Source organism: Lagopus leucura, unplaced genomic scaffold, assembly GCF_019238085.1.
Source record: "Lagopus leucura isolate 7727_CA_CO unplaced genomic scaffold, USGS_WTPT01 Super-Scaffold_100016, whole genome shotgun sequence".
Taxonomy (NCBI): Eukaryota; Metazoa; Chordata; class Aves; order Galliformes; family Phasianidae; genus Lagopus; species Lagopus leucura.
In genome coordinates, this window is record NW_024962270.1 from 10,226,844 (window position 1) to 10,254,470 (window position 27,627).

Genomic DNA, 27,627 nt, shown 5'->3' on the forward strand with positions numbered 1-27,627 from the left:
CCCCCCCCACACTCCTTCCCCCCCCGCAGCCACCCGCTCACCTCCGCCGGCTCCGAGGGGGGGCTCCGGGCGAGCTGCGCGGCGCCGGCGGCCCCGGGCCGGTGCGGGGCTGCGGCTGCCGCCGTGCCGGGAGCCCCGCTCCGCTCCGCAGTGCGCGCACAGCGCATGTCCCCCCCCGCCCCGCTCCGCCCCGCGCCGCCCCGCTCAGCTTCTCTCCGCTCCGGGCGGGCGGCCCCGGCTCCGCCGCCCCCAGTGCTGAGGGAGCTCCGCGCTCCCGCGAGGTGCGGGGCCGGCGCGTTCCCTTCTCCCCTTCCCGGTGGCGGCCACTTTTCTGCTGGCCCCGCAGCGGGATGATCAGCGTAGGGATGATCTCCTCCTGCGGAAGGGCGAATGAGGAGCCGGGATGATGCTGAGCAGGTGGTGCACCATCTTCTCGGCCTGGTCACCTCCTACGGTCTTTCCTATGGTCCTTTCCAAGGGAATAAACTCCTTCCATTCCACCCCGGGGGACATTTGATCCTTTCCATGGTCATGTGCCAGAGCTGCCCATGCTGCGATACTGATTCACACCACCTCCTCGTGTCACCCACTGAGCTGGAGCCTCAATGCCGCTGTCCCCAGGGAGCCCCCAAGGGGCTGGGGATTGTTGTGCCATTGAGCCTCACTTCTGTGGCTGGGAACATCATGGAACAGGTCCTCCTGGAAGGGATTTTAAGGCACCCAAGGGACAAGCAGGTATCTAAGACAGCCAACAGGGCTTCACCAAAGGCAGATCATGCCAGACTCATCTGGTGGCCTTCTATGATGGTGTGATGGAATCGATGGACAGAGCAAGGGCAACTAATATCACCTACCTGGACTTGTGCAAGGTGTTTGACGTGGTCCCATGCCACATCCTTATCTCTAGACTGGAGAGATGTGGATTTGAAGGCTGGACTATTGAGTGGAGGAAGAATTGGTTGAACAGTCATAGCCAGATGGTTGTAGTCATTGATTCTGTGTCCAGGTGGAGGGCGGTCACAGGTGGCATGCATCTTGGGACCAGTGTTCTTCAGCAAGTTTGCTGATGACACCAAGCTGAGTAGTGCAGTTGACACAGTAAAAGGGAGGGACACCGTCCAGAGGGACTTGGACAGGCTCGAAAAAGGGGCATACGAAAATCTAATGAGGTTCAACAAGGCCAAGAACAAGGTGCTGCATTTAGGTAAGGGCAATCCCAGATACGGTACAGACTGGGAGAAGAACTCTTTGAGAGCAGCCCTGCCGATAAGGACTTGGGGATTCTGGTGGATGAAAATCACACACACAGAATGGCCCGGGTTGGAAGGGACCTCAAGGATCATGAATCTCCAATCCCCCTGCCACAGGCAGGGCCACCAACCTCCCTATTTAATACCAGACCAGGCTGCCCAGGGCCCCATCCAATCTGGCCTTGAACGCTTCCAGAGATGGGGCATCCACAACCTCTCTGGGCAGCTGTTCCACCACTCTCATAGTAAGGAACTTCCCCCTGACATCCAACCTAAATCTTCCCTCCTTCAAACCATTTCCCCTAGTTCTGCAATTATGAACCCTTTCAAAGAGTTGACTCCCCTCCTGTTTGTAGGCTCCCTTTAGGTACTGGCAGGCTGCAATGAGGTTACCCCCCAGCCTTCTTTTCTCCAGGCTGAACAAGCCCAGCTCCCTGAGCCTATCTTCGTAGGGAAGGTGCTTCAGTGCCTCGATCATCTTTGTGGCTCTCCTCTGGACTCTCTCCAACAGCTCTCTGTCTTTCCTGTATTGGGGGCTCCAGACCTGGACGCAGTATTCCAGATGGGGCATCACATGAGCAGAGCAGAGAGGGACAATCACCTCCCTGTCCTTGCTGGCCACCCCTCTTCTGATGGAGCCCAGGATACCATTTGCTTTCCTAGCTGCAAGAGCACACTGCTGGCTCATGGTAAGCTTTTCATCCACCCAGGTTCTTCTCTGCAGGGCTGCTCTCAAGGACTGCTCCTTCCAGTCTGTATGAATGCCTGGAATTCCTCCAGCCCAAGTGCAAAACCTTGCACTTTGCTGTGCTGAACCTCATTTGATTCACCCAGGCCCACCTTTCAAGTCTGTTGAGATCCCTCTGAATGGCATCCCTCCCTCTTACCACTTAGCTTGGTGTCATCAGCAAAGCTGCTGAAGGTGCATGCGATTCTGTCATAAATGTCATTGATAAAGATGTTAAAGAGCACCAGTCCCAAGACAGATCCCTGGGGGAGAAAAGCTGGACATGAGCCAGCTGTGTGCACTCACAGCCCAGAAGGCCAACAGTACCCTGGGCTGCAACAACAGAGGGGTGGCAGCAGGAAGAAGGAGGGGATTGTCCCCTTCTGCTCTGTCTCTGTGAGGCTCCATCTGCAGTACTGCCTCCTGGTCTGAGACCCCCAGCACAGAAAAGATATGAAGCTGTAGGAGCATGTCCAGAGAAGGGCATTGAAGATGCTCAGAGGGCTGGAGCACCTTTCCAATGAAGAAAGTCTGAGGGAGCTGGGGGTGTTCTGTTTGGAAAGGGCTCCAGGGAGACCTCATTGTAGCCTTTTAGTACTTCAGGTGAGCTTATAAATAGGAGAGTTCTGTGATTCTGTGTGCCAGGAACATGGCTGTAGGGCTGCTGGTGGCTCCGGGCTTCGTCACCACTGAAGTCCAGCTGGAGTTTTTAGGCTTTGCTTTTTGCCTTGCAAACGGGCATGTGGGGGAGAGAGAGAACTTTGGCAGAAGGATGATCTGTGGCACGGGGTGAGGTTTTCAGTGACTCACTCCTTGGTTATCTCCATGAGTGCCCCAGGGCTTCATCAAGGCAGGTTTGGAAGGGAGGCCCTGCGTACAGCCCCACAGAGGCAGCGCAGTTGAGCTCCCCACTCTCCATAGCTGGAGCTACGAGCACCTTGCTGCCCCCAGATGCATGGAACGACCACCAACCCCTGCCACCAATGAACCACAGATGCAGCCTCGGAGCACTCAGGCAGTGCCCACTCTCCGGCCCTCTGATAGCCCCAAAGGGCAGCAAAGCACCGTGCACCAGAGCTGCACACCAGGAGCTTTGGGGCCAGAGGCAGTGCGGTGCTGCACGCTCCCCTCCTGCACAGGCTGTGAGGGTGAGGTAATCCTGGGTAATTCCTGACTTCCATGGAAATGCCTGGAGGCCGTGATGATTATCACTGTAATTAGCTTCTCTGATTTTTCTTGGTGTTCTATAAAACATTAATTTCCAGCTGGATCCTCGCCTCCTTTGTGCACAGCCCCACATCTCCCCGCCAGCAGCGCAACTCTGGCAGCTCTGCTCAGGGTGCAGGGCCCTGCCCAGGGGCTCTTGCAGCTCCTGCTGAAGGCAAAGGTGCAATAGAAGCACTCTCAGAACCCGCCCTTTCTATCTCTTCACGTGGTTGGTGATGGGGAGTGAATGCAATGCTGCAATGCTCACCAACAAAATGAAGGCACGCATCAGGCTTGGCAGCATGAGGTGCCCAGAAGACCTCTGGGGCTCAGCCCCAGCTGGTGCCCTATTGTTTCGGCCAACCCAAATGGGGTCAGCTTCCATGTTTCTAATGGTGTATAAAATGCCTTTCCTAATGTTTTGATCCCAAATGTGATTATAGGCCATAGGAAAGGACAGGAGGAAAGGGATACTGTGGCATGCGGTTTGTCATTGCTGGGTACTGGAAACAGCCTGTCTCCATGGCCACTCGCTGCCTCCTTCCTTGGTCTGGCTCCCTGTGTTGCAGCTCCCTACCCTGAGAAGGTTCTTTCTGCCGGGTAATGCACTGTGCCTTGTGCAGCCACGTGTACTAGCTGTCATGGCCGTGGGTGGAAGTGAAGAAGAAAAGCATTGCTAATGGTGGGCAAGTGGGGCAGTGGCCATTCCAGGTGTGGGGATGGCACTGCCGGGGCTGCCTTCCCAGCGCCGCTGTTGTCCCGTGGCTCAGGGCAGCCCTGCACTGGGCTGGGTCCCACTGGCACTGCAGCCACGATGCTGCAAACCGTTTCTACAGCTGCGCTTCCCAGGGTGCTCGCACGAGATATTTCCATCCAGCAAACAAACATTTATTCGGAGCTGCCTTTCACCCGTGTTTTGCTCGGCCTCCCGCTGAGGTTTCCCTCCCCTCCCATCAGAACCGGAGGATGCTCCGCGCCCGGCATCCCGCAGATGACGCTGCCGGCCGCCTTCCTTCCGTCTGCCCCTTTTTAAACCCCACTTCGCTGTGTGGTCATCGCTCGCTTTGCAGCTCCGCAGCGGGTATGAGGGAAAAAAGGAGCACGGAGCGCGCTGCTCCAAGCCCCGGGTGTCGGCAGAGGGCAGTGGAAGATGCTCCGAGCGCAGCGAAGCCGAGAGCCGGGAGCGGGGATCCGGGGAGGAGACTGCAGCGGAGGAAGGGCCGAGAGGAGCCGCGCTCCTCGGGCGGCGGGGCCGGGCTGATAGCGATCTGACATCGCTCGGCCGTTAGGGCACGGGAAGACGGCAGCCCGCGCCTGGTATGCGGGCGGTGTAAATAGCCCCGGCGTGGGGAAAGAGCCTTTAATATATGGATTTGGAGTTGTGTTTTTTTTTTTTTTTATTTGAGGGAGACCCGGGGGCGTCCCAGCCGCAGCCCCCGCACCCCCGCATCCCCCCCCCCCCCCCCCCCCCCCCCCCCCCTGCTTTTTGCAGCCGGGGGCCACAAACGGGCGTGGAAATAAAAGCTCCCGGCGCTGCAGCCCCCACCCACCGAGCCCCGAGTCCAGTCTGGCCACGCTCCCAGCTCCGCCCTCACCTGGGTACCCCCCGGCCCCCTGCAGTCCTCCCTTCCCGGGCCGGAGCTCCGCGGGGCTCGGGGTAGGGCCCTGCGGAGGCGGTGCCGGTGGGGGCCCGCCCCGGGGCTGCTCCCGCCGCAGGATGCGGCGGCGGAGGGCGATGCGGGGCGGCGGGGGCCGGCGCTGAGCCCCGGCGGATCGAGGAGGGGGGCGGCCGGGAAAGCGCCGCCCGCTCCGAAGGGGAAGGGGGTGGTCCGGGAGGAGAGGGGCCCGGGGAGGGTGGGGGGAGGTCCGGGAGGCAGGTAGGGGCCGGGGCCGCGCGATGGAGGAGGAGGAGGATGGAGGCGGCGGAGGGGAGGCGGGGAGTGAGGCTGCGGCAGGAGGGGGCGGGCGGGGGGGGGTGGCGGGCATGTGGGACCGGCTGCGGGGCAGTCGGGCGGCTGGCGGCGGCCGGAGCGCGGCCGCGATGGCGCAGCGCGGGGCGGAGGGCGGCGAGCGGGGGCCGGCGGAGGAGGGCGGGGAGGGAGAGCCCCGGGCCGGGGCCGAGCGGGGGCCGAGCGGGGCCGCCGCGCCCTTCCAGCCTCCCGAGGGCGGCTTCGGCTGGGTCGTGGTCTTCGCCGCCGCCTGGTGCAATGGCTCCATCTTCGGCATCCACAACTCCTTCGGGATCATCTACACCATGCTGCAGAGCGACCTGGGCGAGGGCAAGAAGGACCCCACGCTGGAGTTTAAAACAGGTACGGGTCCCTTTCGGCCCTCCCCGGCCCCTCCCGGCCCCGCGTGGAAGCGGACCGCTCCTTGCCCCCTCGGCCCCGCGCTCGTCCCTGTATTTATCCGCCGCAGTATCATGTGTTGTTCCTAAGCTGCGATGTACTCAATTAAAAGTAATTCATCCGAAAAGCATGCCCGGAGCTTGTCCTGCCCGCTGCCTCGTGGTGGAGGGGGAGAGATGCTGGATCAGCCCGTGGAGTTCATGTCGTTCTTATGTGATTCTTGCTTCCCGCCGTGGGTGTCTGACTGACTGTCCGTCTGTCCTGGCTCTGGGATCCACAGGCAGGGTGAACATCTGCCCTGCAGCCACGTTGCCTTGAAGCAGCTTTCCTGGGCAGGCATAGGGCCACAGACAGTGTCCACCTGCACATATGAGCAGGAACCGGGGAGCAAGCATCGGGGCTGTGTTGCATTGACAGGAGAAGGGACATTTCACTGTCCCCAGTGAAATGGGGACCCCAGCCCTGGGGTGGCAGTCAGGGGTCCCTGATGTGCCAGAGGCCCAACCTCCATGAGGTCATTTCCATCCTATGATGGACACCCATGGCCCAGCTCACTTGTAACTGTAGGGTCAAGCTCTTGGCGTAGGGCAAAACCCAGTGATTTTGTCCCTCTGCATGGGACACAGGACTGGGGCTGGTAGGGAGCTCAAAGCCCAGTCTGGGGACTGCTGGTGGCCGAGCTGTCCCCAATCCTTATGAGAAGATGGGGGTGATCCCAGCCCAAAGGCACCACCTGAGAATGGGGAATTACCCCTGCGATGCTGTCACCGGAGAAACAGAGGTGACGGTGTCAGGCGGTGTGCAGGGCGCGTGTGGCTGGGGTAATTACAGTGATTGATGGGCTGTGCATGTGTGAGATCCCGGGCAGCTCATCGCTGAGCTGGCTGCTTCCTGCTTGCCATGATCCTATCTGCAGAGCCTAAGGCAGAGCTGGGAACGTAGAAGCAGTAACAAAAGAAATTGAATAACACAAGCCCTGGTGGTTTCAAGTCTACATGCCCAAGACGGAGTTTGGAGGAGACAGCATCTGTCTCTCACTCCCAAGATGTATTTATCTGTGGCTGTGACCGCACAGAGGCCTCGAAAAAGAAAGGTGTGTGGGCGTGTGAGGTGAGCCGGGCTGGAGAATTACACTGCCTGGGTGACGGATCTGCGTTCCAGCCTGGGCACCCAGCAGAGGGGCTATTGAGAACCACAACGTGGGGATGGGTCCGGTATCAGCGGGCTGTGGGTTTTGGGGTGAATGCTGGGGGCTGTGGGATGTGGTGTGGGGCCCTCAACCCTTTCTCCCCTGGTTTCCCCACTGCTCCTGCTCGGGGTTGCATCATTTCCCTGCGGCGGTCGTTTGTGTGCAAACATAATCGGAAAAATATCGGAGTTCCTTTGTGAGTGTGAATTGATACTGCCTTCCTGCATCCATCTGTCCATGCCCCAGTGTCCTTCTGCTTTTCATGGCTGGCGGCGGCAGCCAAACACTGGGATCCCCTTGTCTTGTGCAGATGTGATGGGAACACGCAGTCCATCCTGCACAGCCCTAGGGCTCCGCACCCTGGCTCCCATCCCCATGCCCAGGGAGGTGGATTCATGTTAGAGGGGCTCTCAGCCCAGTGCTGAGCACGGCCACGGCCGTTCAGGCATCCCTTTAAAAATAGGGTTCTGTTTATGCTGAAGCGGGTACTGGTCTGAGCCAAACAATAGCCGCCCCAGCGCACAGCTATAATTATCAAGGTTTATTTCTTGTTTGCACTGGTCACATTTTCTCGCGTTTGATCTTGAGAAACGCAGGATCCACGGAGTTCAAATTTCGGGTCAGGCTTTGAAAACAAACCCTCTCCCAACAATGCATTGAATGCATACGCTGCTTTGTTTGGAGAAATATACTGCGAGGCGGCTGTCAACAAGCAGCGCTGCGCTCGCTGCCGGGACCACCGCCGTCCCCTCGCAGCGTGGGGCCCCGCCGGGACTTCAGCACGGCACACTCTGTGCTTTTGGGTTTGTTTGCTTTTGGGGGGGAGGCAGAGATTGGCGGGGGGTCACTGACACTGGGATAAATATATTAAAAAAGGCATGTGAGCACTCAGCCAGAAGCAACTTGTCCTGCTCTGCCGAGGTGCTGAGTGACAGCCGAGCGCGGCTGCTGGACCGCATTGATTTTTCCCCGCGATATTTTTATTTATCTTCTTCCCCCCTCTTCTGCTCTTTGTCAATACACTAGGTACAGATTAACTCTCTTTGCTTAATATTTAATGTTTCCATTGCTTAAAATGGGAGCTGAGTGCACCCAGAAGAATGACCCCAGGAGCTGCTCTGCTTGGCCACAGCCCTTCAGGCATGTCCATGTGTCTGTCCTCCTCCTCCCTTCCGTCCTCCTCCCCCATGTCTGTCCATCAGCCTCCTCCTCCCATCCGTGCGTGGGAGCGGGAGGAGCAGCCTTCCCTTCTTGCCCAGCCCCAGTGAGTTAGCTGTGCAGCCCTCCGTACATGGGTCTCACTATGCCAGGGTGATGGCATCTCCATAACTGGCTTTCTGTTTAATCTGAGGGGAGAAATTTCTCCTGGAACACCCATTAGGATGGGTGAGCTTAGCTGGAAAGGGCTGTTTGTAACTCAACACCATAACGGGGCGGGGAGGATTGCTGAAGGAGTGACTGATTCTTGACAAAATAAAGCATTTCGGTACAACCAACACGAGGAGAGCCTGAGGGGAGCGGCCAGCATGGCTCCCCCTGGGGCTGGCGCATGGGCCCCCTCATGAGGGAAACCCCAGGGAGAGCAAATCACAGGAGGTAATTCTTGGAAACAATCCCAATCCATTTCAACAGCGCCCAGAGGTTGGAAGGGAGCGGCAGCCACAGAGCTGCACTGTGCTCAGCCTCCAGCATCCTCCCGTGGTACCCGCTTTGAGCTCCCACCTTCCTACCCAAACCTGCAGGATTCGGCACTTTCATTCACTGCTGACTCCACTACTCACTCTGCACAGCCAACGTGTCGTGAGCTTCTGTGTTGCTGCCCATGTTTCCAAATCAAACTGGGTCTCCAGACCTTACCTGCACCCTCCAGCAGCCAGCCAAGGGGATGCTTTGGATGCTTTCAAGAATAGAGGCTGCACAGCTTCTCTGGACAACCTTGTTCCCAAAGCGGCACCTCTTTGAACCCACTGTTGTGGGCTCACTGCCCTCGGGTGCTCCCCACCTGCTCCACAGCACCTGCACTCAAACTGTGCAACATTTCTGCTCCCTGCTCTTTTCTCCTTCTCTTCCTAGAAGGATTGTTCCCATTCCCTGTCCCCAGGGAAGGCAATGCTCCTTTGGCATCGTGTGCCGCACTGCTCACTGCCGGCACCGTGGGAGCTCGGTTCACTCCAGGCTACTTCCTTGCATCCACCCCAAGATAGTTGGGGCGGTTGCAAAAGCCCCATGACGCGCACTCAGCATTGCTGCAACACGCTTTGCATCTGTGAGTGATGAAAATCTCTCCCCCAGCACCTCGCACAACAGGTCCTGCCGGCTGCTGGGCATGGGCTGCGGGCAGAGGGCTGCCCCACTCCAGCCTCCCCACTCGTTTTGGGATTTGGGGTTTATTTATCACCTGATGCATGATTTAGGGTGAGAAGCTGGGTGAAGCCCTTCTGTCCTTCATCCCTTTGCAGGGTGTGCCCGGACACCCACAGGTCATGTCCATATGCGGGGTGTTTACCCCAGTGCAGCTCATTTAGGGCAGCAGTCTCCTGAGCACACATGGGACCAGCAGATTGCTGCAGACTGCACTGCCTGTGACTGATCCTGGTGCTTGGGACTTGCTGGGGTTTACCTGGTGCAGTGCTGTGTGAGGACTCTGGCATGAGCCCCCACCAGTTCCCGGATCCAGGGGAGACAAGGCATGTGGAGTCCAGCAAGTGGCATCCCTCAAATCCCCCTTCTTTGGCCACCTTGCATCAGGCACCGAAACAAAGCTTTTGTTTCAGGCTCTTGGCCTTAATCTCCACTCCTGCAGCTCCTGCGCACAGATGGGAGGTGAAATCCTGCCTCTCGGGGGATGTTGCGTGAGTGTGTGTGTGTTTGTACTTGCCAGCCGTCTCGGGGTGCAATTGGGCTGGAACATGGCGAGGAGCAACCTGTACACAACAGCAGCTCCAGTGCACCCTCAGCACCAAGTCCAGAGGAGCAAATTGCCCATGATTAAGGATCGGTACTAATTATATAATGGGCACACACGTGCCGACACCCAAACACACTCCCCTCAGGATTTCCCTCCCGGCTGGGGAGCACTGCACCCAGCTGGCCATTGGCCCTGCAGTGGTGACAGTGGCATTTGGTGGCTGATGGTTCCGTGGCACCACAGACACTGGGCAGAGCACTCTCTTCCCAACCTGATCTACCGATCAGCAACCCTGCTTATGGCAGGGTTTGGAACTAGATGAATTTTGAGGCCCCTTCCAACCCAAGCCATTCTGATTCCCTACTTAGAAAACTCCAAACCCAAAAGCTTCTTTCTGGCCTCCTGCTTGAGGCAGCAGGGAGTACCAGGGCAGTGCTCCGTGGCAAAGAGGCAATGTCAAGGCGTTCTTGGTCATGAGCCAGCTATTAATCTGCGTATTTTAGCAAAAACACATTTATTTCTTGAGGTTTGTGCGCACAATGGAAGCAGGGAGTGCTGGGGCGGGGGCTGCAGGGGATTAGCTCGCTGTAAGCCGGGCACGCCAAGCTCCCGGCCCAGGGAGAGCTTAATTAAAGTTGAAGGAGAAGTGTTTCCAAGAAAATAATACAGGGTATTTAAATGGGATATTTTTGTTCTGGGCCCAGAATGTCTCCTTTCCCTCTCAGTGTTAGCTTTAATAAAACAAAATGAGATCTCCAAGAAAAACAAATTGGAGCTCTTTTAAAAGGCGCTGCGGAGATAAAAATCAGTAACACTGTTGCTGGTAACACCTTGGGTTATTAAAACGGAAAGAATGCTAACGATGCGATTTGCATCAGCCTTTTTTGTGGCTGCGCCCCGGCGGCACCCGGCTGCCCGGCCAGGAGGTCTGCGACCTGCCTGCGGCAGGGGCACTCGGCCCAGCTGGGGCAAATGAAAACAGAAAAAGAGAAAAAACAGTGAGACTTAGGATACGAGTTGCTCCAAACCTAAAGTCTGAATTGGAATCAATCGTTGAACTGTTAAGTTGAAAAAGACCACTCAGACTGTAAAGTCCAGTTGTTGAGATCATCAAGTCCAGCTGGTGAGATCATCAAGTCCAACTTTTGTCCAGTGGTCCAACCAGTTCACTGGCATTTGACCTTTTTGGAAGGTCAAAAAAGGCTCTTTGGGAGGTGATGAATGTGAGGATGAAAATCCCCAGCTTTGCTTTTCCTGGTATGCCAAGATGCCGGGGCTTGGCTCCTCTGCAATAAACACCACGATTGTGCTGATGCAGCTGGATGTGCTGAGTCCCTCACTAAGCCTGCAGCCCTGGCACCATGCCTTGCCTGCTCACGGGCCCTCCTGGCCTTATTATCATAGACTCACAGAATGCTTAGGGTTGGAAGGGACCTTTAAGATCATCCAGTTCCAACCCCCTGCTATAGACAGGGACACCTCCCTCTAGACCAGGTTGTTGAAAGCTCCATCCAGCCTGGCCTTCAGGGTGAGAGCACCCACAACCTCACTGGACTACCTGTTTCAGTGTCACCCCCCTCACAGTAAAGAATTTCTTCCTAATACCTCATCTAAATCTATCCTCTTTCAGTTTAAAGCCTTTTGCCCTCATCCTGTCACTGCCTGCCCTTATAAAAAGTCCCTCCCCAGCTTTCCTGAAGGCCCCCTTCAGGTACTGGCAGGTTGCTAAAAGGTCTTCTCCCAGCTGCAGAGCCCCAGCTCTCTCAGCCTGTCCTCACAGGGGAGGTGCTCCAGCCCTCTGATAATCTTCATGGCCCTCCTCTGGTCCCGCTCCAACAGTTCAATGCCTTTCTTGTATTGGGGACCCCAGAACCCTTCATTTGGCTTTGAAATGCCCAATGTGGTAAAGCAACAACCAAGTTGGCCACTCAGCAGTACTGGCCAGCACTGCCATCAGATAAGGTAATTACAACTCTATCGCTTAATTGTGGCATGTAATAATAGCAGTGTTACTGAGATACGGCGCTGCCAAAGGATAAATATCAGACACACTGGGTGGGTTGATTGTTATTTTTGCAAAATAAAGTCAGCAGAGCCCAATGCTTCTGGAGGTGTTGGGGTTTTCTGGGGTCCCTGCTCCATTCTTGTTGCCCTTGGGCCAAGATGGGCATCACCTGCCATGTTCCCCAGCCCACAGATTTTCCATTTTCAGACAAATCTGCCAGAGTACAAGGCACATTTTTGCCACGTTTTTGCATCCCCAGTGATGTGGTGACACAAGTTCAGCAGTCACAGCCCATCCCTGTGAACCTCCCTGATGCCTCTCTCTACTTGCATCTGGGCTAAATAATGTTTTTGGGAGAGGGACTTAATTAAGGGAGAATCACATGAAATTAGTGTATTGCCAAAGGCTAACAAATCGCGGTGGATTTTTTAAAGGTTATTAAACTCTGCCCTGCTCCAGTTCATCAAGCAAACCATAGAGCAAACAGTCTGGAGTGTGGGTACTTCAGGGCCTGATCTGAACCCTGTGGTTGGCCATTAACCCTCTGGGGCTGAGCCTCAGGCTGGATTTCGGAGCTCTCCCTCCTAGTGGCCATACCACTGTGACCATGCCATGGTGGCCATGACATGGCATCTCCCAGGGCCACATCCATCAGTAATGCATTTCTCCCTCTCCTGCTTTGTCAGAGCATTTGAGTTCAGGAATGTGATGGAGGCTTGAAAAGCAGCCTCCTGCTCCCGTGTGTGAGCTGTGGGTTGCTGGCATTTTCCCCATTACTCAGGGCTGGTGACGAGTCAATCTCTCCATGTGCTTTCTTATGAATGAGTAAGTTTTGGCTCAGCCCCAATGGTCGAACAGGTTGAGCAAGAAGCAGCTGGTATGGGTCTATCATTGTCAATGTAGGCAGAAGGGAGGCTCTCCAGGCTCTGCAAAGCGCCCAGCCGCTCCGACCGGTCCGATTCCATGTCCTGGTGGGACCAGCGGTGGCTTGGGGGGATCCCGAGCATCGATTGGGGCTTGCTTGGGCTTTTCCATTGCCTATCCTGTGACACCTCCTGACCATCCCACCTCCTTGAAATGCTACAACATTGTGGTCAGCTCAGAGCAAGTGCTGGATGCCTTGCGGATGGGGAGCCGCATCTTGTGCTGTGCCCACGCACTCATTCATGTCCCATGGCTTCCCTCCTAGTCCCCAGGTCCTAAGGGCATCAGCTTCGTGCACACAGATGCACTTCCTTTTCCAAGGAGCAGGGCATGAGTGGTCTTCATGTCAGAAACTGAAAACAAGTAGCAGGAAAATGAGCCAACTGGCTGCTCAGTGACTGGTTACCACTATCATTCCCATGTCTGACTCCTACTAGAAAAGGGGAATTTGCCCTTTGATCCTTGCACTGACCCCAGAATACATTTCCCTGGGGAGGAGGTTCTCTGAGCACAGAAGTAGGATGTGCAGCTTTTAAACCTGAGCTGGAGGAGGATCAAGCCCCCAGTGCCCACAGAACCCTTCCTGAAACTGCTCTGTTATTTATTCTGATCAAAAAGCCCTTGATGCAGCAAAATTCTGGCGTTCCGCGCGGCTGGAGGCACACTGCTGCCCAGGCACTTGGACTTATCCAGTGTCCCTGTGTCCCCTGGGCCCCACTCTGCACTGCAGCCCTCCTTCATACCTGTGTATACGTGCGTGCACACGCGGATGCACACAGCCCTATGCACACACGTGTTCCCACTGGAGAACTCTCAGATGAGAGCAGGTCAGCCAAAAGTAACACCCCATTGGCAAAGGGGTCTGGCCCATTCCTCTCTGAAATAAAAATAAATACATTTCTATATTACTGTTCTTCAGTTTCCTTCAGCTATCAGATTTGCTTAGTTATGGCATGCTCTATTTTTCTTGAGATATCCAGGTGTTCTCAAACGTGTGCTTTAATGTAAGGGAACTCCAATGAAGAGATTAAGATCGCAGGGAAGTTTTACCCCTCTCCTGGCCTCTGGGTGTGTGGTTTAACAACAACATGCAGACTTGGGGATTTTTCTCTATCAATGGGCTAAGAGAGCACTACACAGAGGCACTTGTTGGGGACCAGGCAGGAACTCCTGACACAGGAGGAGGAAACTGTGTCCCGGTGGCCACCAGCAGAGCCACATCTGACCCAGCAGCTCTGGCTCAGCTCCCAGACAGTTCATCCTGAGATTCCTCTATTTTTTTATCTACTGCTTTTAATTAGCCCTGTGGGATCCCCAGACAGCCAGCATCACCTCGTGCCACCCCACACTGGAGCTGGGGACCGGTGTGGCGATGCAGAGAGGTGCAACAGTGCCATCCAAGCCTTTGGCCATTCATGCCTTATCTCATTGGGAACAAAGCCTGTGTGCGAAACAAGCTAAAAGCCAACATGCAAGGGGCCTCACCTTGGAAAGCCCCCACAGCAGCTACTCACACTGCATAGACTTTTGTATTTACAGCCATGGCTATAGCTTTTGTTGAGTGGACTTTGTTGATGATAGGATGCAACTTGGCAAGAGCCATGTGTTGCACTGGAGGAGAGGGGCAAGGGACGTTTAATTATTGATCAGCCAAAGGACATCTAATTATCAATTGGGGGAACGTGAGGTTGATGCTATGCAGGAGCTGCTCCTTTCCCATCTGTACCCCATCCCTGGCCCTTCCCTACCCTCAGATCTCCCAGGGCTTGAAGGCTGTCAAATGCCTGACCAGGGGGTAAAAAGACCTCTGTAAGCCTGTTCCAAGCCCAGTGTTTTGCCTCCATTTATTCTCCTCGGCCTCTTTGTATTCCCTTTGAAAACAGAGTGTTTTTCTGAGCATGGCTGGTTTGAGTTTGCCCCTTTGCTTGGATGTTGACAGGCGCCCCTGGGAGCTGTGCTGGGAGGGGCGCGGAGTCGAGGCTGATGGTTTCTTCTCAACATTAATGGGAAACAGAAGATCGCTCGAGAGAAATCTGGCAGAGAGGGGAGCTTTGCTGTCTCTTCCAGTCTGGAAAAAAGCACCCGGCCTCAGCCCGGCCTCCCGGCAGAAAGCAAAGGATTGCCAAGCGCGGCACAAGCAGGGCTTGTGGGAGGGACAGGGAGGGCATACAGATTTCCAGGGGATGAAGCAGGCAGAGACCACCCTGCCTGCAATTTGTGAGAGGTCCCACTGGCGACCATCCTCTCCCTGAGGGCTCATAATGCCTTGAGTATCCCCATGCTGCTCGTGTCCTTGCCAATCCCTGCCTTGGTTTATCACCCCTGCCTTGGTTTGCCATCCCATGCCTCCTGGCAGTGCTGGGCTGCAGGAAGAGCCATGCAGCACATTCCAGGAGCTCCACCACCTGTCCTTCTGCAAGAGGTAGGCACTAGTCACAGGCTCCAGTGGCCAAGGCGGGTTCTGGAATGAGGACACATCTTCGGGTCAGAGGATGATGGAAGGCTGCAGTCTCCCAGCTGTCGGGGACAGACATGGGTGGGAGGAGGTTAATCACAGCCAAAGCCCCATGAAGTTTGGTCAGGTCACGGTTTTTCCAAAGACTCGCTATTTCGAACGTGCAGCAGCCAGTGTCCGGGGCCACGGCTGACCTGTGCCATCCGGCCAAAGTTAATCATTGCCCTTGGCTCTGGGATCTGCCTGAACTCAGAAACATGGACCTTTTCCCCAAAAACACATGGTGAGGTGGCATGGGCCTGGAGGGAGCCTCAAGCTGCCAGAGAGTGCAGTCAGCTGGGGAGAGCTGAGAATCCTGACCTGAACTTGAACCCTGTCCCTTATCCTAACCCTAATCCCAACCCTGACTCTGACCTGAATTCTGACCCTAACCCAGACTGTAACCCTAAACCCGACCCTAACCCTGACCCTAACCCTAAGCCTGATCCTAACTTTAAATCTCATTCTGCCTCTAGACCATGCTTTCCCTACTTGCTAGATGCAAAATAAACCTAAGGACTCAGTTTGCTGCAGTGTGTTGATTTGGGGGACATCTGAGTGGTGTCAGAGCCAGGAAAAAAATTATGTAAGAAAACAAAGATGAGAAAAGCTGGAGGAAGGGGTCCTGGCACTGGGCACCTAGTGGGGTTGTATTGGCCCTGGTACAGTGCATGTGTGTGAGTACAGCTGCACTTGCTGCTGGTGTTTCTGGTGCTGGAAAGCTTTTTTCAGCAATAAAAAGGAACCTTCTCCCTTCGGGTGTGTTTTGAAAAGGGGCTTAGGAACAATGAGGATTAATGAGCAGATAGAGAAAGAAAGGCAGGGTTTGAGTCTCAAAATGCATGCGCATTTCAGAGCGGGTGTTTGAGCCAAGATAAACGCTGCCAGGAATCAACATCGCACACATGAAAGGCGAATCACAGATTGGCTCCGCATACAGGAGGAGGGCATGTGTGTGTTAAAATGGAACCGCTCTGGGTTCCACAGCAGCACCAGGCAGAAGGGGCCGGGGCTGGGGAGGCATGGGGTGATGTCTGATGGCAGCAGTGGGTGAATCATCTCACAGAAATTGTAAGCCAGGAGGAAATGCAGAGGAGAAAATCCTTCCCGGCCTGCCTGGGCAAACGGTGCTGCCCATCTGCACTGCATGTGCTGCCTACAGCTTCTGAGCATCTTCACAGGGACAGGCACGTGTTGCTGCTGTGGGGGTGAGAGTCTCTCCAGCATCACGTCTCAGGGTGAGAACGGTGCAGAGTGAGTGTCAGGCTGCATCTTGTGCACATCCAAGGCACAGATCTCATGCAAATCCTCTGCATCGCTTCTTGTTGAGCCAAACCACGCTCTGCCTCCATCCCCACTTAGCACGGCCGTGAGACAGTGACCACAGGCTGCTGTCTGTCACTTAGTGGTCACAAGACATCGAAGGACCACCATGACAAGGACACAGCATTCATGAGGCATTGCCTTGGGGCTGAGCAATCCCCTTTATTCCCAGCTTTGGACTGTTTGTGAGCTGTGCATGAAAGGAGGGAGTGGGGACAAGCTGATGAAGGAGGACTTTGTTCAGAAGCTTTGGGTACGGTACCAAGCAGGGCTTGCTAGACCCTTAATGAGCTGATCTGGCTTTGGGCTGCACGTGATGCACAGGGCTGGCTGCGTCCCCTTGTAGCCAGAGGAGCCTTTGGTGTTGCTTTGCTGCTCTCCAGCTTCGCCACTCTCCAACTTTGCTATGCTGCTCCTCGTCCTGTCGTCCCTTCCTCCCACACCCTGTGCTGGCCTCCTCAGCCCTCACGGTGTGCCTGCCTTATTCCAGTCCTCTCAGCACGGGGTGTTAGCACGGGGCTGTGTCTCAGGCTCATCTTTGAGCAAGCAGGGGGATGACGCAGAAGCTCTGCGGGGTAGAACAGCTGCTGTGTGTTGGCTGCAGATGCTCGGGGCTGCACTTAGCTGCCTGTGTCAGCAGGGCCACTGGCTTGTTTGGGCTCCCAAAAAGGAGCCAGGGAGGCTGGGAAGGTCTTTGATGATCCTCCAAGAAATTTCAAGCATCTGGGAAAGGACACCCTCTGCAGCACATCCTCATCCCCATTCATGTGCCCATCCCCATTCCCTGTTCCTATCCCCATCCCCTGTCCCCGTCCCTCCAGCGGCCGCCCCATCTGAGTGGGAGAAGCCGCGGGAAGCGAGGGAAGACACTTCCTCCAGCGCCGGATCTGAGCTCACCTCCTGGCCCTTGATCCCTCCCGCCTGCGGTATGTGGGTCAGCGGGGAAGCACGACCGCCAGCGACGTCCCTTCCTCTTGTCTCCCTGGAGAGGTGTTTTTAAAGGAACAAATAGGCTTGGCCCAAAGTACTGTGCAGAGCAGTGTTTTAGTGGTGTTTTTGTGAAAGCTGGAACAATGCACTCAGCACCAGGGGGAATTGGGACCTGCATCTCGAAGCATTATGTTTTGCCATTTGTTTCTTCCCTTGCTGTGCCTACCTTGCCCTGCTATAAAATTTCCAAAATAAGGACAGCGAAGGAGGCTGGGGTGGTCTTACTTGGAAGAAAACCATGCAAGCATGGACTAACCCAGTGTCCCTGATTCTATGAACACACAGACCTGGCACTCAAAGCCCCTTGGCAGGTCCCAACCTCCTGTTGGCCCTCCTCTGCCATAAGGTTTCCAGCAGTGTTCCCAAGGCACTGCAGTCATGGCCTGATGATGTGGGGCTGATGAGCAAATGGGGATGCTCTCTGGTTTCTGCTCAATCTAGAGCCCTGAGCGAGCAGTGCTGGGAGCAGGGATTGTCTCAGTCACATTGCTGACCACTGCATCGTCATTCCTCTTGAGTACCTTCAACCATTGCCTTCTCTACCATGAAGGCCTTTGGACCCGCCTCAAGTCAGCAAGTTGACTTTATTAAGTCAAAGTGGGAAGGAGCCATGTGGGGAGCTGTAGCTGAGCTCTACTGCTTGTATGACCACTCTGCTTGATGGGATGCTCTCCTTGGTCAGCCTCTGCTACAGCAGAGGCAGGGGAGAGGGCTGCTCATGGCACCAGCCCCATGGTTGTCTCTTCCTGCACCCCAAGCATCCACAGAACTCCTTCAGCTCAAAACAAGGCACAGGTTGCACATCCCTAAGGAGTGGGAGCCCTGCTGTCCACAGAGGAGTCCTCCAGACTCAGAGCCTCCTCCAGTCCCAATATCCTCTGCAAGCCAGGTTGTTGTTCCCAGTAATTTTAATTCACTGTTGTTACCAAAACCTCTTTTTATTCATTGCTTGTGGTAAGCCTTTTCTCTGAGGTAGAGCAATTTGCCATGGGAGTCTGTTTTGTTTAGCAGCTTTAATTGGGAGCTATCTCCTCTCCCAAACCCAGAGCTGGGGATGCTGAGCACTCGGTGCTGAGTGCTGGCTGGGGCTCACTTTGATCTCAGCAGGTGAGTGTACATTTTGGGTGAGAGATTGATCCTGCTTATTTGCGCGTAAATCTTGGAGCAGTTAAGATCCGAATCTGGCCCTTTAAATTTAATACACGCTTTATGCTTTTATTTCCGTGTTTCTTAAAGCAATTTCCAAAAATAACAAACTTCAAACATGACGGGGCCATCTCACATTTTACTGCCTTGGCTGCAGTAGAAGGAACAGTTCTGGAAGCACATTATCCACTTTACCGAGCCCTGCCCATCTTGGCCGCCCTCCCGCCCCTCTCCTCTGCTGCAGTCTGGCCTTGGCTTTTCTTTTCTTGTGTTTGCTCCTCTCTGAATTTATTAAGGAATACTTCTGATTAAATTGGCTCCTTGAGAGCTGCAATTAATTCTGAAGGGCCGGCTCTTCCAGAGCTTCCCTGTGTGGTCCCTGAGAGGCCAAGCTGGGGAGGTTGTTGTGCAGCAGGAATTTTCTCCTAATGGGGACCTGGCTATTTTCTGATGGTCTCATGCTGCTGGAGGACCGGCTACTGTTGGGTGCTGAGAGGCCTTGCAGAGCTCCTGCTGTAGGTACAAGGGAGATAGAAGTCAGAAAGCAGCAGGGAACATGGCACAGGGCTGCAGAATGTACCAGGCTGGGTGCTCCAGCCCCTTCTGCCCCCTTTGTCTGACTGTTTGTCTGACTTGTGCAGCCTGCCCACCTTGCTCCTCCTCACTGTGGGTAGATAGAGATTTTTTCCTTTCCACATTGCTTTTTCTTGAAAGCCTGCCTTTCCTCCCAAAAGTACACACCAAAACCATTAAAAAGGGAGAAGGTTGAGGGTGGAGCTGAAATAATCTGCAAATAATAAAAGCTTCCTAAAGCAGACAGACAGACAGACAGTGGTTTTTCCAGAGGTGAGTTGAGAGGAGATAAGAGCTCCTGGTCCTGACCAGGAGCTGTGATGTCAGCTGGCACAGCCAACAGCTCTCGGAAGGCAGAGATGTATCCCCATGCACTCCTCCTTTCAGCTGCCTCCTCCCAGCCTCTGCCGCATCTCTGGTTTTCATTTCGTGTTGACATCCAGTTCCCATCATACCAACATCATGAGTTGCCTGTTTGTGCTGTTTACTTAATTGCTGTTCAATTCATGTTCCTTGTTTGCTGTGTTTGGATCTGTCTTCTTGCTAGTGGGGCTAGGAGGGATGGTAAAACCATGCTGACGGAGACTGGAGCCTCCTGGAGGTTGGGAAACCCTGGCTTTGTGGGGAGTGAAGAAATGCTGTGTTCATGACACTGGATCTGGATATCCCATACCTCGAGTTGAGATATGGGATCTTTTGGCCCTAATGATGGTAGCAGAATCATAGAATCATTAAGGTTGGAGAAGACTACTAAGATCATCTAGTCCATCCATCAACCCATCAACCCATCTTGTGGTACACTGACTGCACATGTGGGGTTAACAAGTCGTGTGATGGGACTGCTTCTTCCCAGACTGCCTTCAGCACTGGGGTTGGTTCTTGTTTAGTTCAGTGTCCTAACCGCATTCAATCATAGCCCTGACCTTTCTTCATTCTCTCTCCTTAGCGTGGGTTGGCTCCTTGGCCATGGGCATGATTTTCTTCTGCTCTCCCATTGTGAGCATCTTCACTGACCGCATCGGCTGCAGGACCACAGCAGCCTTGGGAGCTGCCATCGCCTTCATCGGGCTCCTCTCCAGCTCCTTCACCAAGTAAGGATAAAAGTCTGGGGCAGATGGGGGTGTTCAGCCTGGATGAGTGCTCCCCTGGCATCACTACAGCCCATATTCCTCTCCAAGCTGCAGTTTCGTCCTTAACAAGCATGAGCTTTACTCAAGCGTGGGGCTTGCTGCACGTTTCCCCAGGCAGGTGCTCTTTAATGTGCGTTTTGATGGCAGCTCTACCCAATGTGATGTGATAGGCTTTCCAACCCAATGCATTTCCGTTTCAGTGAGAGCAAAAAGAGGTCGCCCCCAGTGTCCTTTACTCACAGCTCTTTGCATGTTGTCTCAAAGGCGCTGCAGAGACATCCTCCAGAGTGTCATTTGCCTCAGTTTGTCTGAATAAAAATTTTGCTGTGGGTTGGGTTTCAGTTCCAATCAATATTGTTTTAATTAGAATGCTGCAAGAAGTGGTTTTTCAAGCAAAAACTTGCTGGTTTCATAGAGGGCATGCCTGGCTCTGTGCTCCCACCCTGGGGTGCCTTGTTGTAAACCGTGACCCCCTGCATCTGTGGTTGCCTGGCGTCCCTGTCACCATGCAGAGGGGTAGGGCAACAGGGACATCTCCCTAGAAATTGGGGACTCTCAGGGTCATGGGGCTGGGGATGCCTCTGTCATTGGATTTGGCACAAAGGGCTGGGTTCATATCAACCACCATACCTTAGGAAGAGAGAAATCTTGCTGTGTGAGGTATTTTGTGGTTGTATTGGAATTGCTAAGTCACATCTTGAAACAATGGTGGAGAACCTGGTGGGAAAGCAGGGCCAACCTAGGCGAGCTCAGAAGCATGCAATGTACCTGAATGACCAAAAGGGGATGAGTCAGGATCCACCACTTCCCAAACCTCATTTAAGGGTTAGCAGTGGAGGCAAAGGTATCTCGTTGGAGCTTCCTGCATACTTGAGGCCTTCTGAAGGCTTTCATTTCTTTCTGTGCCCTTGGCTGTTGTACTTGAGCAAACCTCCACTTGCTACACCTAGGACCTTGCTATTACTGCTGCATTTTCTGTTGAGTTATAGAGCTGAGCTTTGAATTCCATCCCTTCTGCTTCTCCCTCCCCTCTGCATTTTCTACCTCTGAAGCTCTGTCAGCAGGGCTGAGCCAGGGCTCTTCCCCTGGGGAGCATCAGTGAAGGGCACCCACTGGAGAGGCACTTCCTCCTCCCAGTAGAGCTTGTTACCTATAGGCACCTTGTTACCCACTGGGACCTTGTTATTCTTTGGAGGCTTCCTTGTCCTGACCCACAAGAGATCTTACCCACAGGGACTTTGTTATCTGTGGGAGAGCTCCATGTTCCAGGAGGATGTGGACTTCTGGAATACCTCCTCTTCCAAGGAGACTCATTATTTATGGGAGATCCTCATTCTTCATGGGAGAACCCCTTGTACCAGGGAGATTATACTGCTGTTCCTATAGGGGAGCAGCCGGTTGCTTCCCAGCCAGCAGGGTGGCAAATCCTGGCTAAGCAGTGAGGCTGGAAGGAGCCCTGGCTTTGGTGCTGTCCCACAAGAATGTCTTAGCATTGATGGTGAGCAGATGGGAACAGAGACATTTGGCTCCCTTTATCCCCACATATCAGCTTAGCTGTGGCCCCAAGGCTGGTGTAACACAGCTGAGGTGGCCAGGGCTGGTGAGTGTGCGGTCAGAACTGTCCTGCTGCCTACTGACTCCAGGATGTGTTTCTGATGTGGAGTTGCCCTGAGGTAGCTGAAAATTGCCTTTCAAGACAGCAGTTTGTCTTGTAGCCCCTGGGCACAGCTTTCATGTTCCCTGTCCCACTTGGCTTGCTAAAGAGAAGAGCTTGTCATGGAAGAAATGATGTGCTTGTAAACATTTGCTCAGTTTTGAACTGCTCTGTTAGATCTGGTCTGCTTTTTGTTTGCTCTTTGAGCAGTACTCAGTATTTCACATGAACAGTTCTGAGTGTTGGAGAGAAGACCCCTTTGGTGCAGCATTGCTTGCCCAGAACTTTCTATTGCAGTCTCTTCCAATGCAGCATTTTGTGGCAGACTTTTGCAAGTGAATGTGTTACACAGGGATGAAATAATAATCCATCTGGAGTGAACAGAAGGGTGTTATGCACTCTTTTACTTCAGCTAAGGAAGGAGCTGGGTTTCATTGGGAAAACCAGGCTGACCTTGGGAAGAAACTCCTTCCAAAGGCTCTTAGACTTCCTGCTGTTCTGTAGGGCAGCCACATCGCTCCCTGCTTGAGCACAGACACCTCTGTAAGGTACAAATGAGATCTATTAACCATCTAATTTAAGCTCCCAGAGGAGCTTAAAGAAGGAGAACATAATTAAGGAGCCTGGAGCCTGGGCAGAAATGTGATGTTCTCTCCCTAAGTGCCTAATAACTGGGGTTGGTGCCTTCTGCTTTGAAACACTGGGTGCAGAGTGTTTTCAATTAGTTGTTTCAGTGGAAAGAAAGAAGGGGAAAAAAAAAAAAAGACTTGTAACTAAAAATAACACCCTTTGCCTACCTTAGAAAACTGCTCGCAGTATTTAAAAACCACTCACTCAAGCCTGCTTCCCAAGGCACACAGGTTGGTGCCGCCTCCTCCTCCTTGCAGAAAGCACTCTCCAGACAGTCTTCATTTTCCTGGAGGTTTAACATGCCAGCTGTGGATTGAGGATAATCCCTGCCTTGGCTGGGGAATAAGCTCCTCGAGGCCAGGCTTACTATGCAGGGTATGCTTGCCCTTAGGCTCAACACAAGGGTTTGCAGGGCAGCAGGTGAGACAGCTTCCTTGCCTCCACATCACAGAATCACAGAATCACAGAATCACAGAATGGCCAGGGTTGGAAGGGACTTCAAGGATCATGAATCTCCAACCCCCCTGCCACATGCAGGGCCCCCAACCTCCCCATTTAATGCTATACCAGGCATATTGTGACCATCTCAATGTCTTCTTCTCACCAGGTCTCTGGAAGTTCGCTATTTCACATATGGCATCCTCTTTGGCTGTGGCAGCTCCTTTGCCTTTCAGCCCTCACTGGTCATCCTTGGTCACTACTTCAAGCGTCGCCTTGGCCTGGCCAATGGCATCGTGGCCGGCAGCAGCTGCCTCATCTCTGTGCCGCTGCCCTTCTTCCTGAAGATGGTGGGAAAGGCCATCGGGCTGGCGCACACATTCCAAGTGCTCAGTGCCTTAATGCTCATCCAGATCTTCTTGTCGCTGACTTATCGGCCCCTCCTGCCACCCTCCTGTGACTCTCAGCACGATGGGCAGGACAAACTGGGCAGCCGGAGTATGCGGCAGCAGTGCTGGGCCCAGATGCGCAAGTATTTCAACTTGAGGGTTTTCCGGAGAAAGACCTATCGAATTTGGGCCTTTGGAATTGCTACAGCTGTCCTGGGGTATTTTGTACCATACATGCACCTGGTAAGAGCCTTGACTAGGGGTGGAGATGAAAAGGCAAAAGTGGGCAGGAGGAGGGAAACGGCAGGGACTGAGCCATCAAAAGCTTCAAAACTAAGAAACTGCCCTGTGAATGGCACCAGAGGTGGGGAAAAGCAGTCAGTAATGCTCCCACATGTTCTCTGCTTTGGGGATGAGCATCAGTGGTGGGCAAGGAGGGGGCTGCAGGGTGTGGGGTGGGTGGAGGTGGTGTGACAATGTAGTGTAAACATGGGTATCACGCAACCACCCTCAAATCTGGGAGCTCGCTGCTGAAGTGAATTAATTGTGCATTCATGTCCTTATGTCCTTCCCTCCATCCTAGGTGAAATATGTGGAGAAGGAATTTAAAGAAACCAAAAAAGACTGGATTCTCCCAGTCTGTCTTGGAGGCATGTCTGGGCTGGGGCGCTTGATTTCGGGTCGCATTGGGGACTGCATACCTGGGCTGAAGAAGATTTACCTGCAGGTAATCATGGTGCCTGCTCTACTTGGCTGCTCTTGGTTGGCCCATATTCCTTGCCAACAGCTTGTCGCTCCTTCCAGTGGGACACTTGGATATTCTGTCCCTGGGCCTTGTAGCTTTGCTTGCGTGATCAGATGACTCTGGCTTTGCTGGTCCTCATCATGTCTGCAAAGCTAAGAAAACATGGAGCCCATGACTTGCTTCTCTTGGTGCTCCATGCTTGGGGACCTCCCCATTCCTGCCCAGCAGAGATACCCTCAAGTGACCAGAGGGATGGAGCAGAATGGCTTCCTGCTGCCTCTCCCCAACGACATGCCTGCTTTTGTCTCCCCAGGTTGCGTCCTTTGTTCTGTTTGGCATCATGTGCATGATGATCCCACAGTGCCGAGGGTTTGAGGGCGTCATCGTCATCTGCCTCTTCCTCGGCCTTTGCGATGGCTGCTTCACCACCATTATGGCTCCCATTGCCTTTGAGCTGGTGGGGCCCATGCAAGCATCCCAGGCCATAGGGTACCTGATGGGGCTGATGGCTGTGCCCATGACTGCAGGCACGCCAATTGCAGGTTGGTGACACTGTGGTGCTGCACCCGGATCCTGCTCTTGGGAAGGAGCAGGTGCTTATGGCTGCTGTCACTGAGGGTGGCGTTTTGGCATAGGAGCTTTTGGACTTTCTGGCTCATTGTGTTTTGTGGGGTTTGCGTGCATTATCTCTGTGCTTTTCTCCATGCCAAGGAAAGCAGGGGACAGAGAAAGGGACACAAGAACAAAGTGACCACATGAACTGATTGCAGTTGGAATCTGAGCTAAAAATTGCCTGGGAATGATTCATTGCCAGAAGGGAATTCCTAGAATTAGGGAAGTCTAATGTGGGCTGTACAGAGCATCCTGCATCAGAAGGATTTTCCAGAGCCGATAAATGGCAATGTGTTATTTTTGGAGGGTGCTTACTCAACTTGCACTGGAGACTGTTTGGCATGTGTCTGATTTTTCTCCCGTCCTGGTTAAATAAGCAGGATAACCACCATTGCTCTTCTCTTCCAGGATACTTCAACGATTATTTTCAGAATTACCATGCGGGTTTTTACTTCGCCGGAGTGCCTCCCATCATCGGTAGCTTGGTGCTCTCCGTTGTCCCGCTGGTGCACCAGAGGATGCTGCAGAAGCAGCGCCTGGATTCTGGCAAGGACAAGATGCTGACCCCTGAGGCAGTGGTGAATGGAGAGCTGCTGCCGGGCTGCCCTGCCTCCGAAGCACATATGTGATGTGCCAAGTGCACAGTTGCCACCAGCATCCTCCACAGCCCAAGCACAGGCCCTTTTCTAGCCAGACTGTAATTCTCAATGATTTCAGATGCACTACATTTGTAAAGGACAAGAAATAGTTCTTCTAGTTGAAGGCTTTTTAACTAGCAGAAACACTTCTTCTTGGGACAGTTTCAATTTTCAAGCCGCCTTTTTTTTCCTCTAACCATTTTTCTAAGGAGAATTCTCATCAGGATTCAAACTTGATTATCTCCCCAGTTTTCTATATGTCACAACAGAGGTTTACAGATAATAAATGTGCTTTTAAAGGAGGTCATAGACAGAGCTTGTTGTCCCTTCCAGATGCCCTGTCCCCTCCGGTGTGCCATGTCCGGGCAGCACAGTCCCTTCCACAGGGGAAGCAGCTTTGGAGGAGGAATGGGCAGTGGGACCTGCTTTGAGCTGTTTCTCTCCTTTTCCACTGCATTTACTCATGGGGTTGATGAAAGTATCCTGCAAAATCTACCTTAAAAACATAGGGGGAGACAGGCAAATTTCTGGGCACCTCTCACCTCCATGTTTGGTGCCTGAAGACTGTGAAGCCCTGAGCAGTGAAACCCTCAGGTAGGATGGATACAGGAGGCATGGGAATTATGAATAGCTCAGGAGAGGGCAAGGACTGAAGGTGGCTTCCATCCTGCCTGTGGAACTGTCATCCATTGGATTTTCCTCCCTGCTGTTAGAAACAGGAGCCTTGTAAATAGCTCTGCATCCTGCATGTCCCTCTGGCCCTTTTGTTTTTTAATTCACATTGGCTAGTGCATTGTAAGGTCTCGTGGTCTGTGCTTCTGTTCCTTTTGTCCCTGTACAAGCTGAAGAATATACTGGTGTGTTATGATGTGTCTGTTCCTGTAAGCAAGGTGTCTGTTCCACTTCCCTTCCTTTGGCTTTTCTAAGTCTGCTTCTGCCTTTCTGCAGGGTGTCATCTGCCACAAAATCCTCATTCCGACCATAGTGCCCCATGAGGCAGGCTCATGATGGATTTAAATGGTAGAAGCATCTCCTTTTGCCCAGCAATAGGAGAAGGGGTGCTGCCTCAAACTCTGAAATCTTTGCAGATTTCCACATGCCTTAAGTGCTTTGCCTGCTCATAAAGTCCTTTCCATGGGAGCTCAGTGCTGCACTGGCATGGGAGCAGCGCTTGATCAGATGGAAGTCCTGCCTGACTCAGCATCCCTGAAAGGTTGGTCTTTTTATCTGCTTATTATCAGAGCCTCTTAATATTGAAGGTGCTTAGCCCCGTGTCTCCTCACTCTGCCCAACTTCAGTGGAAGCGGTACATCTCATACCATCCTAGCTCAAAAACTGTCAACAGCCTCCCCAACCTGCTGTGAGCATCTTTGTCCAGTTAGGGTCATGACTTTGATGAACATGAAGTCAAAACAAGCCATCGGTCAAGGCAGGAAAGGCAATGAAAGGTACAGTCTGCATGCACAATTGGAAGAGCAAAATCTGCCATGATGGTAGGAAGATGTGCACAATGGGGACAGTTTTGTTGTTGGCTGCCAGCTGTTGTGCATCTAGCTTTTCTCTTGAGTGTCCTGGCCCAGTACACCCCAGCCTCCTCTGGGCAGGTGAGGCAGGACTAGGGAGAAAAACCTGCCTTGTGCTCCTCTGTAATGAAAAGCCCCAGCTTCCCCCAGTGAGGTGCACTCGTTGCTTCAGGCAGCCACATGGCCTTATGCAAGCGTGCATCTAGTGCAGGACGTGCCCCGGCAGCACTGGCTGGGACTGCCTTTCTAAATCTTTAGCTTCAGGGTGTTCCAAAGTGAATTGTTGTCTTTTTTTTTTTTTTCCTTTTTTTTTTTTTTCCTTATTTTCATGGCTGGGTGAAATGCCAGATTTAACCCCTCTTGCTCTGGCAGAGAATGATGCTCCTGTGGCATCTCATGAGACTTCAGGCAACCCCTGTCTGGGCTCTGATTGGTCACAGTGGAGCCAGGATCTCTCTCCAGCCTTTGCTTCTCACTACTTCCATGGCTTTCTTGTGCATCTGTACCCACCAGAGGTTTGTTTGGGGGTTACCTTGGATATTTCAGCTTCCAGAGCTTTCACGCTGACAGAGTTCGCTTCTTCTTGTCCAGCTGGCTGGAGAAAATGGGGCTGCACTGGAAAGCCCCAAAACACTTGCCAATTCTTTTGGATGCTTTCTTCCCAAAGCCAGCTGCCCTTTAGCACCATGTACTCAGCAAGGGCTGCTAGTGCCTGGCGTGCTCCCTCATGCAGAGGCATCGCCTGTGTGTTTGCAGGGATGCACAATGGACTTTGCTCTAGGGTT

The 27,627-nt window shown here is 53.6% G+C and overlaps 2 protein-coding genes across 2 annotated transcripts in view; one reads left to right on the forward strand and one right to left on the reverse strand.

Moving 5' to 3' along the window:
* LOC122183030 (wiskott-Aldrich syndrome protein family member 3-like) overlaps positions 1–88 on the reverse strand; it is a 15,737-nt gene extending 15,649 nt beyond the window's left edge. Inside the window, exon 1 of the mRNA XM_042876759.1 lies at positions 42–88. The gene's annotated coding sequence lies outside the window, so the exon portion shown is untranslated. The remainder of the gene's footprint in view (positions 1–41) is intronic.
* Positions 89–5,167: 5,079 nt separating this feature from the next.
* Positions 5,168–26,189, forward strand: SLC16A2 (solute carrier family 16 member 2). The gene is made up of 6 exons (XM_042876629.1): positions 5,168–5,495; positions 20,030–20,174; positions 23,105–23,567; positions 23,908–24,051; positions 24,383–24,611; positions 25,090–26,189. The coding sequence occupies exons 1-6, from the start codon at positions 5,168–5,170 to the stop codon at positions 25,308–25,310; spliced, it is 1,530 nt and encodes a 509-aa protein (XP_042732563.1). The 3' UTR covers positions 25,311–26,189.
* Positions 26,190–27,627: the final 1,438 nt, after the last annotated feature.

Excerpts from the sequence above, each read along its gene's own strand:
- SLC16A2 (XM_042876629.1), top strand. The coding sequence starts at position 5,168 with ATGTGGGACCGGCTGCGGGGCAGTCGGGCGGCTGGCGGCGGCCGGAGC. Across the intron at positions 23,568-23,907 it reads TTGTACCATACATGCACCTG|GTGAAATATGTGGAGAAGGA; the intron begins GTAAGAGCCTTG and ends CCTCCATCCTAG. Across the intron at positions 24,052-24,382 it reads TGAAGAAGATTTACCTGCAG|GTTGCGTCCTTTGTTCTGTT; the intron begins GTAATCATGGTG and ends TTGTCTCCCCAG.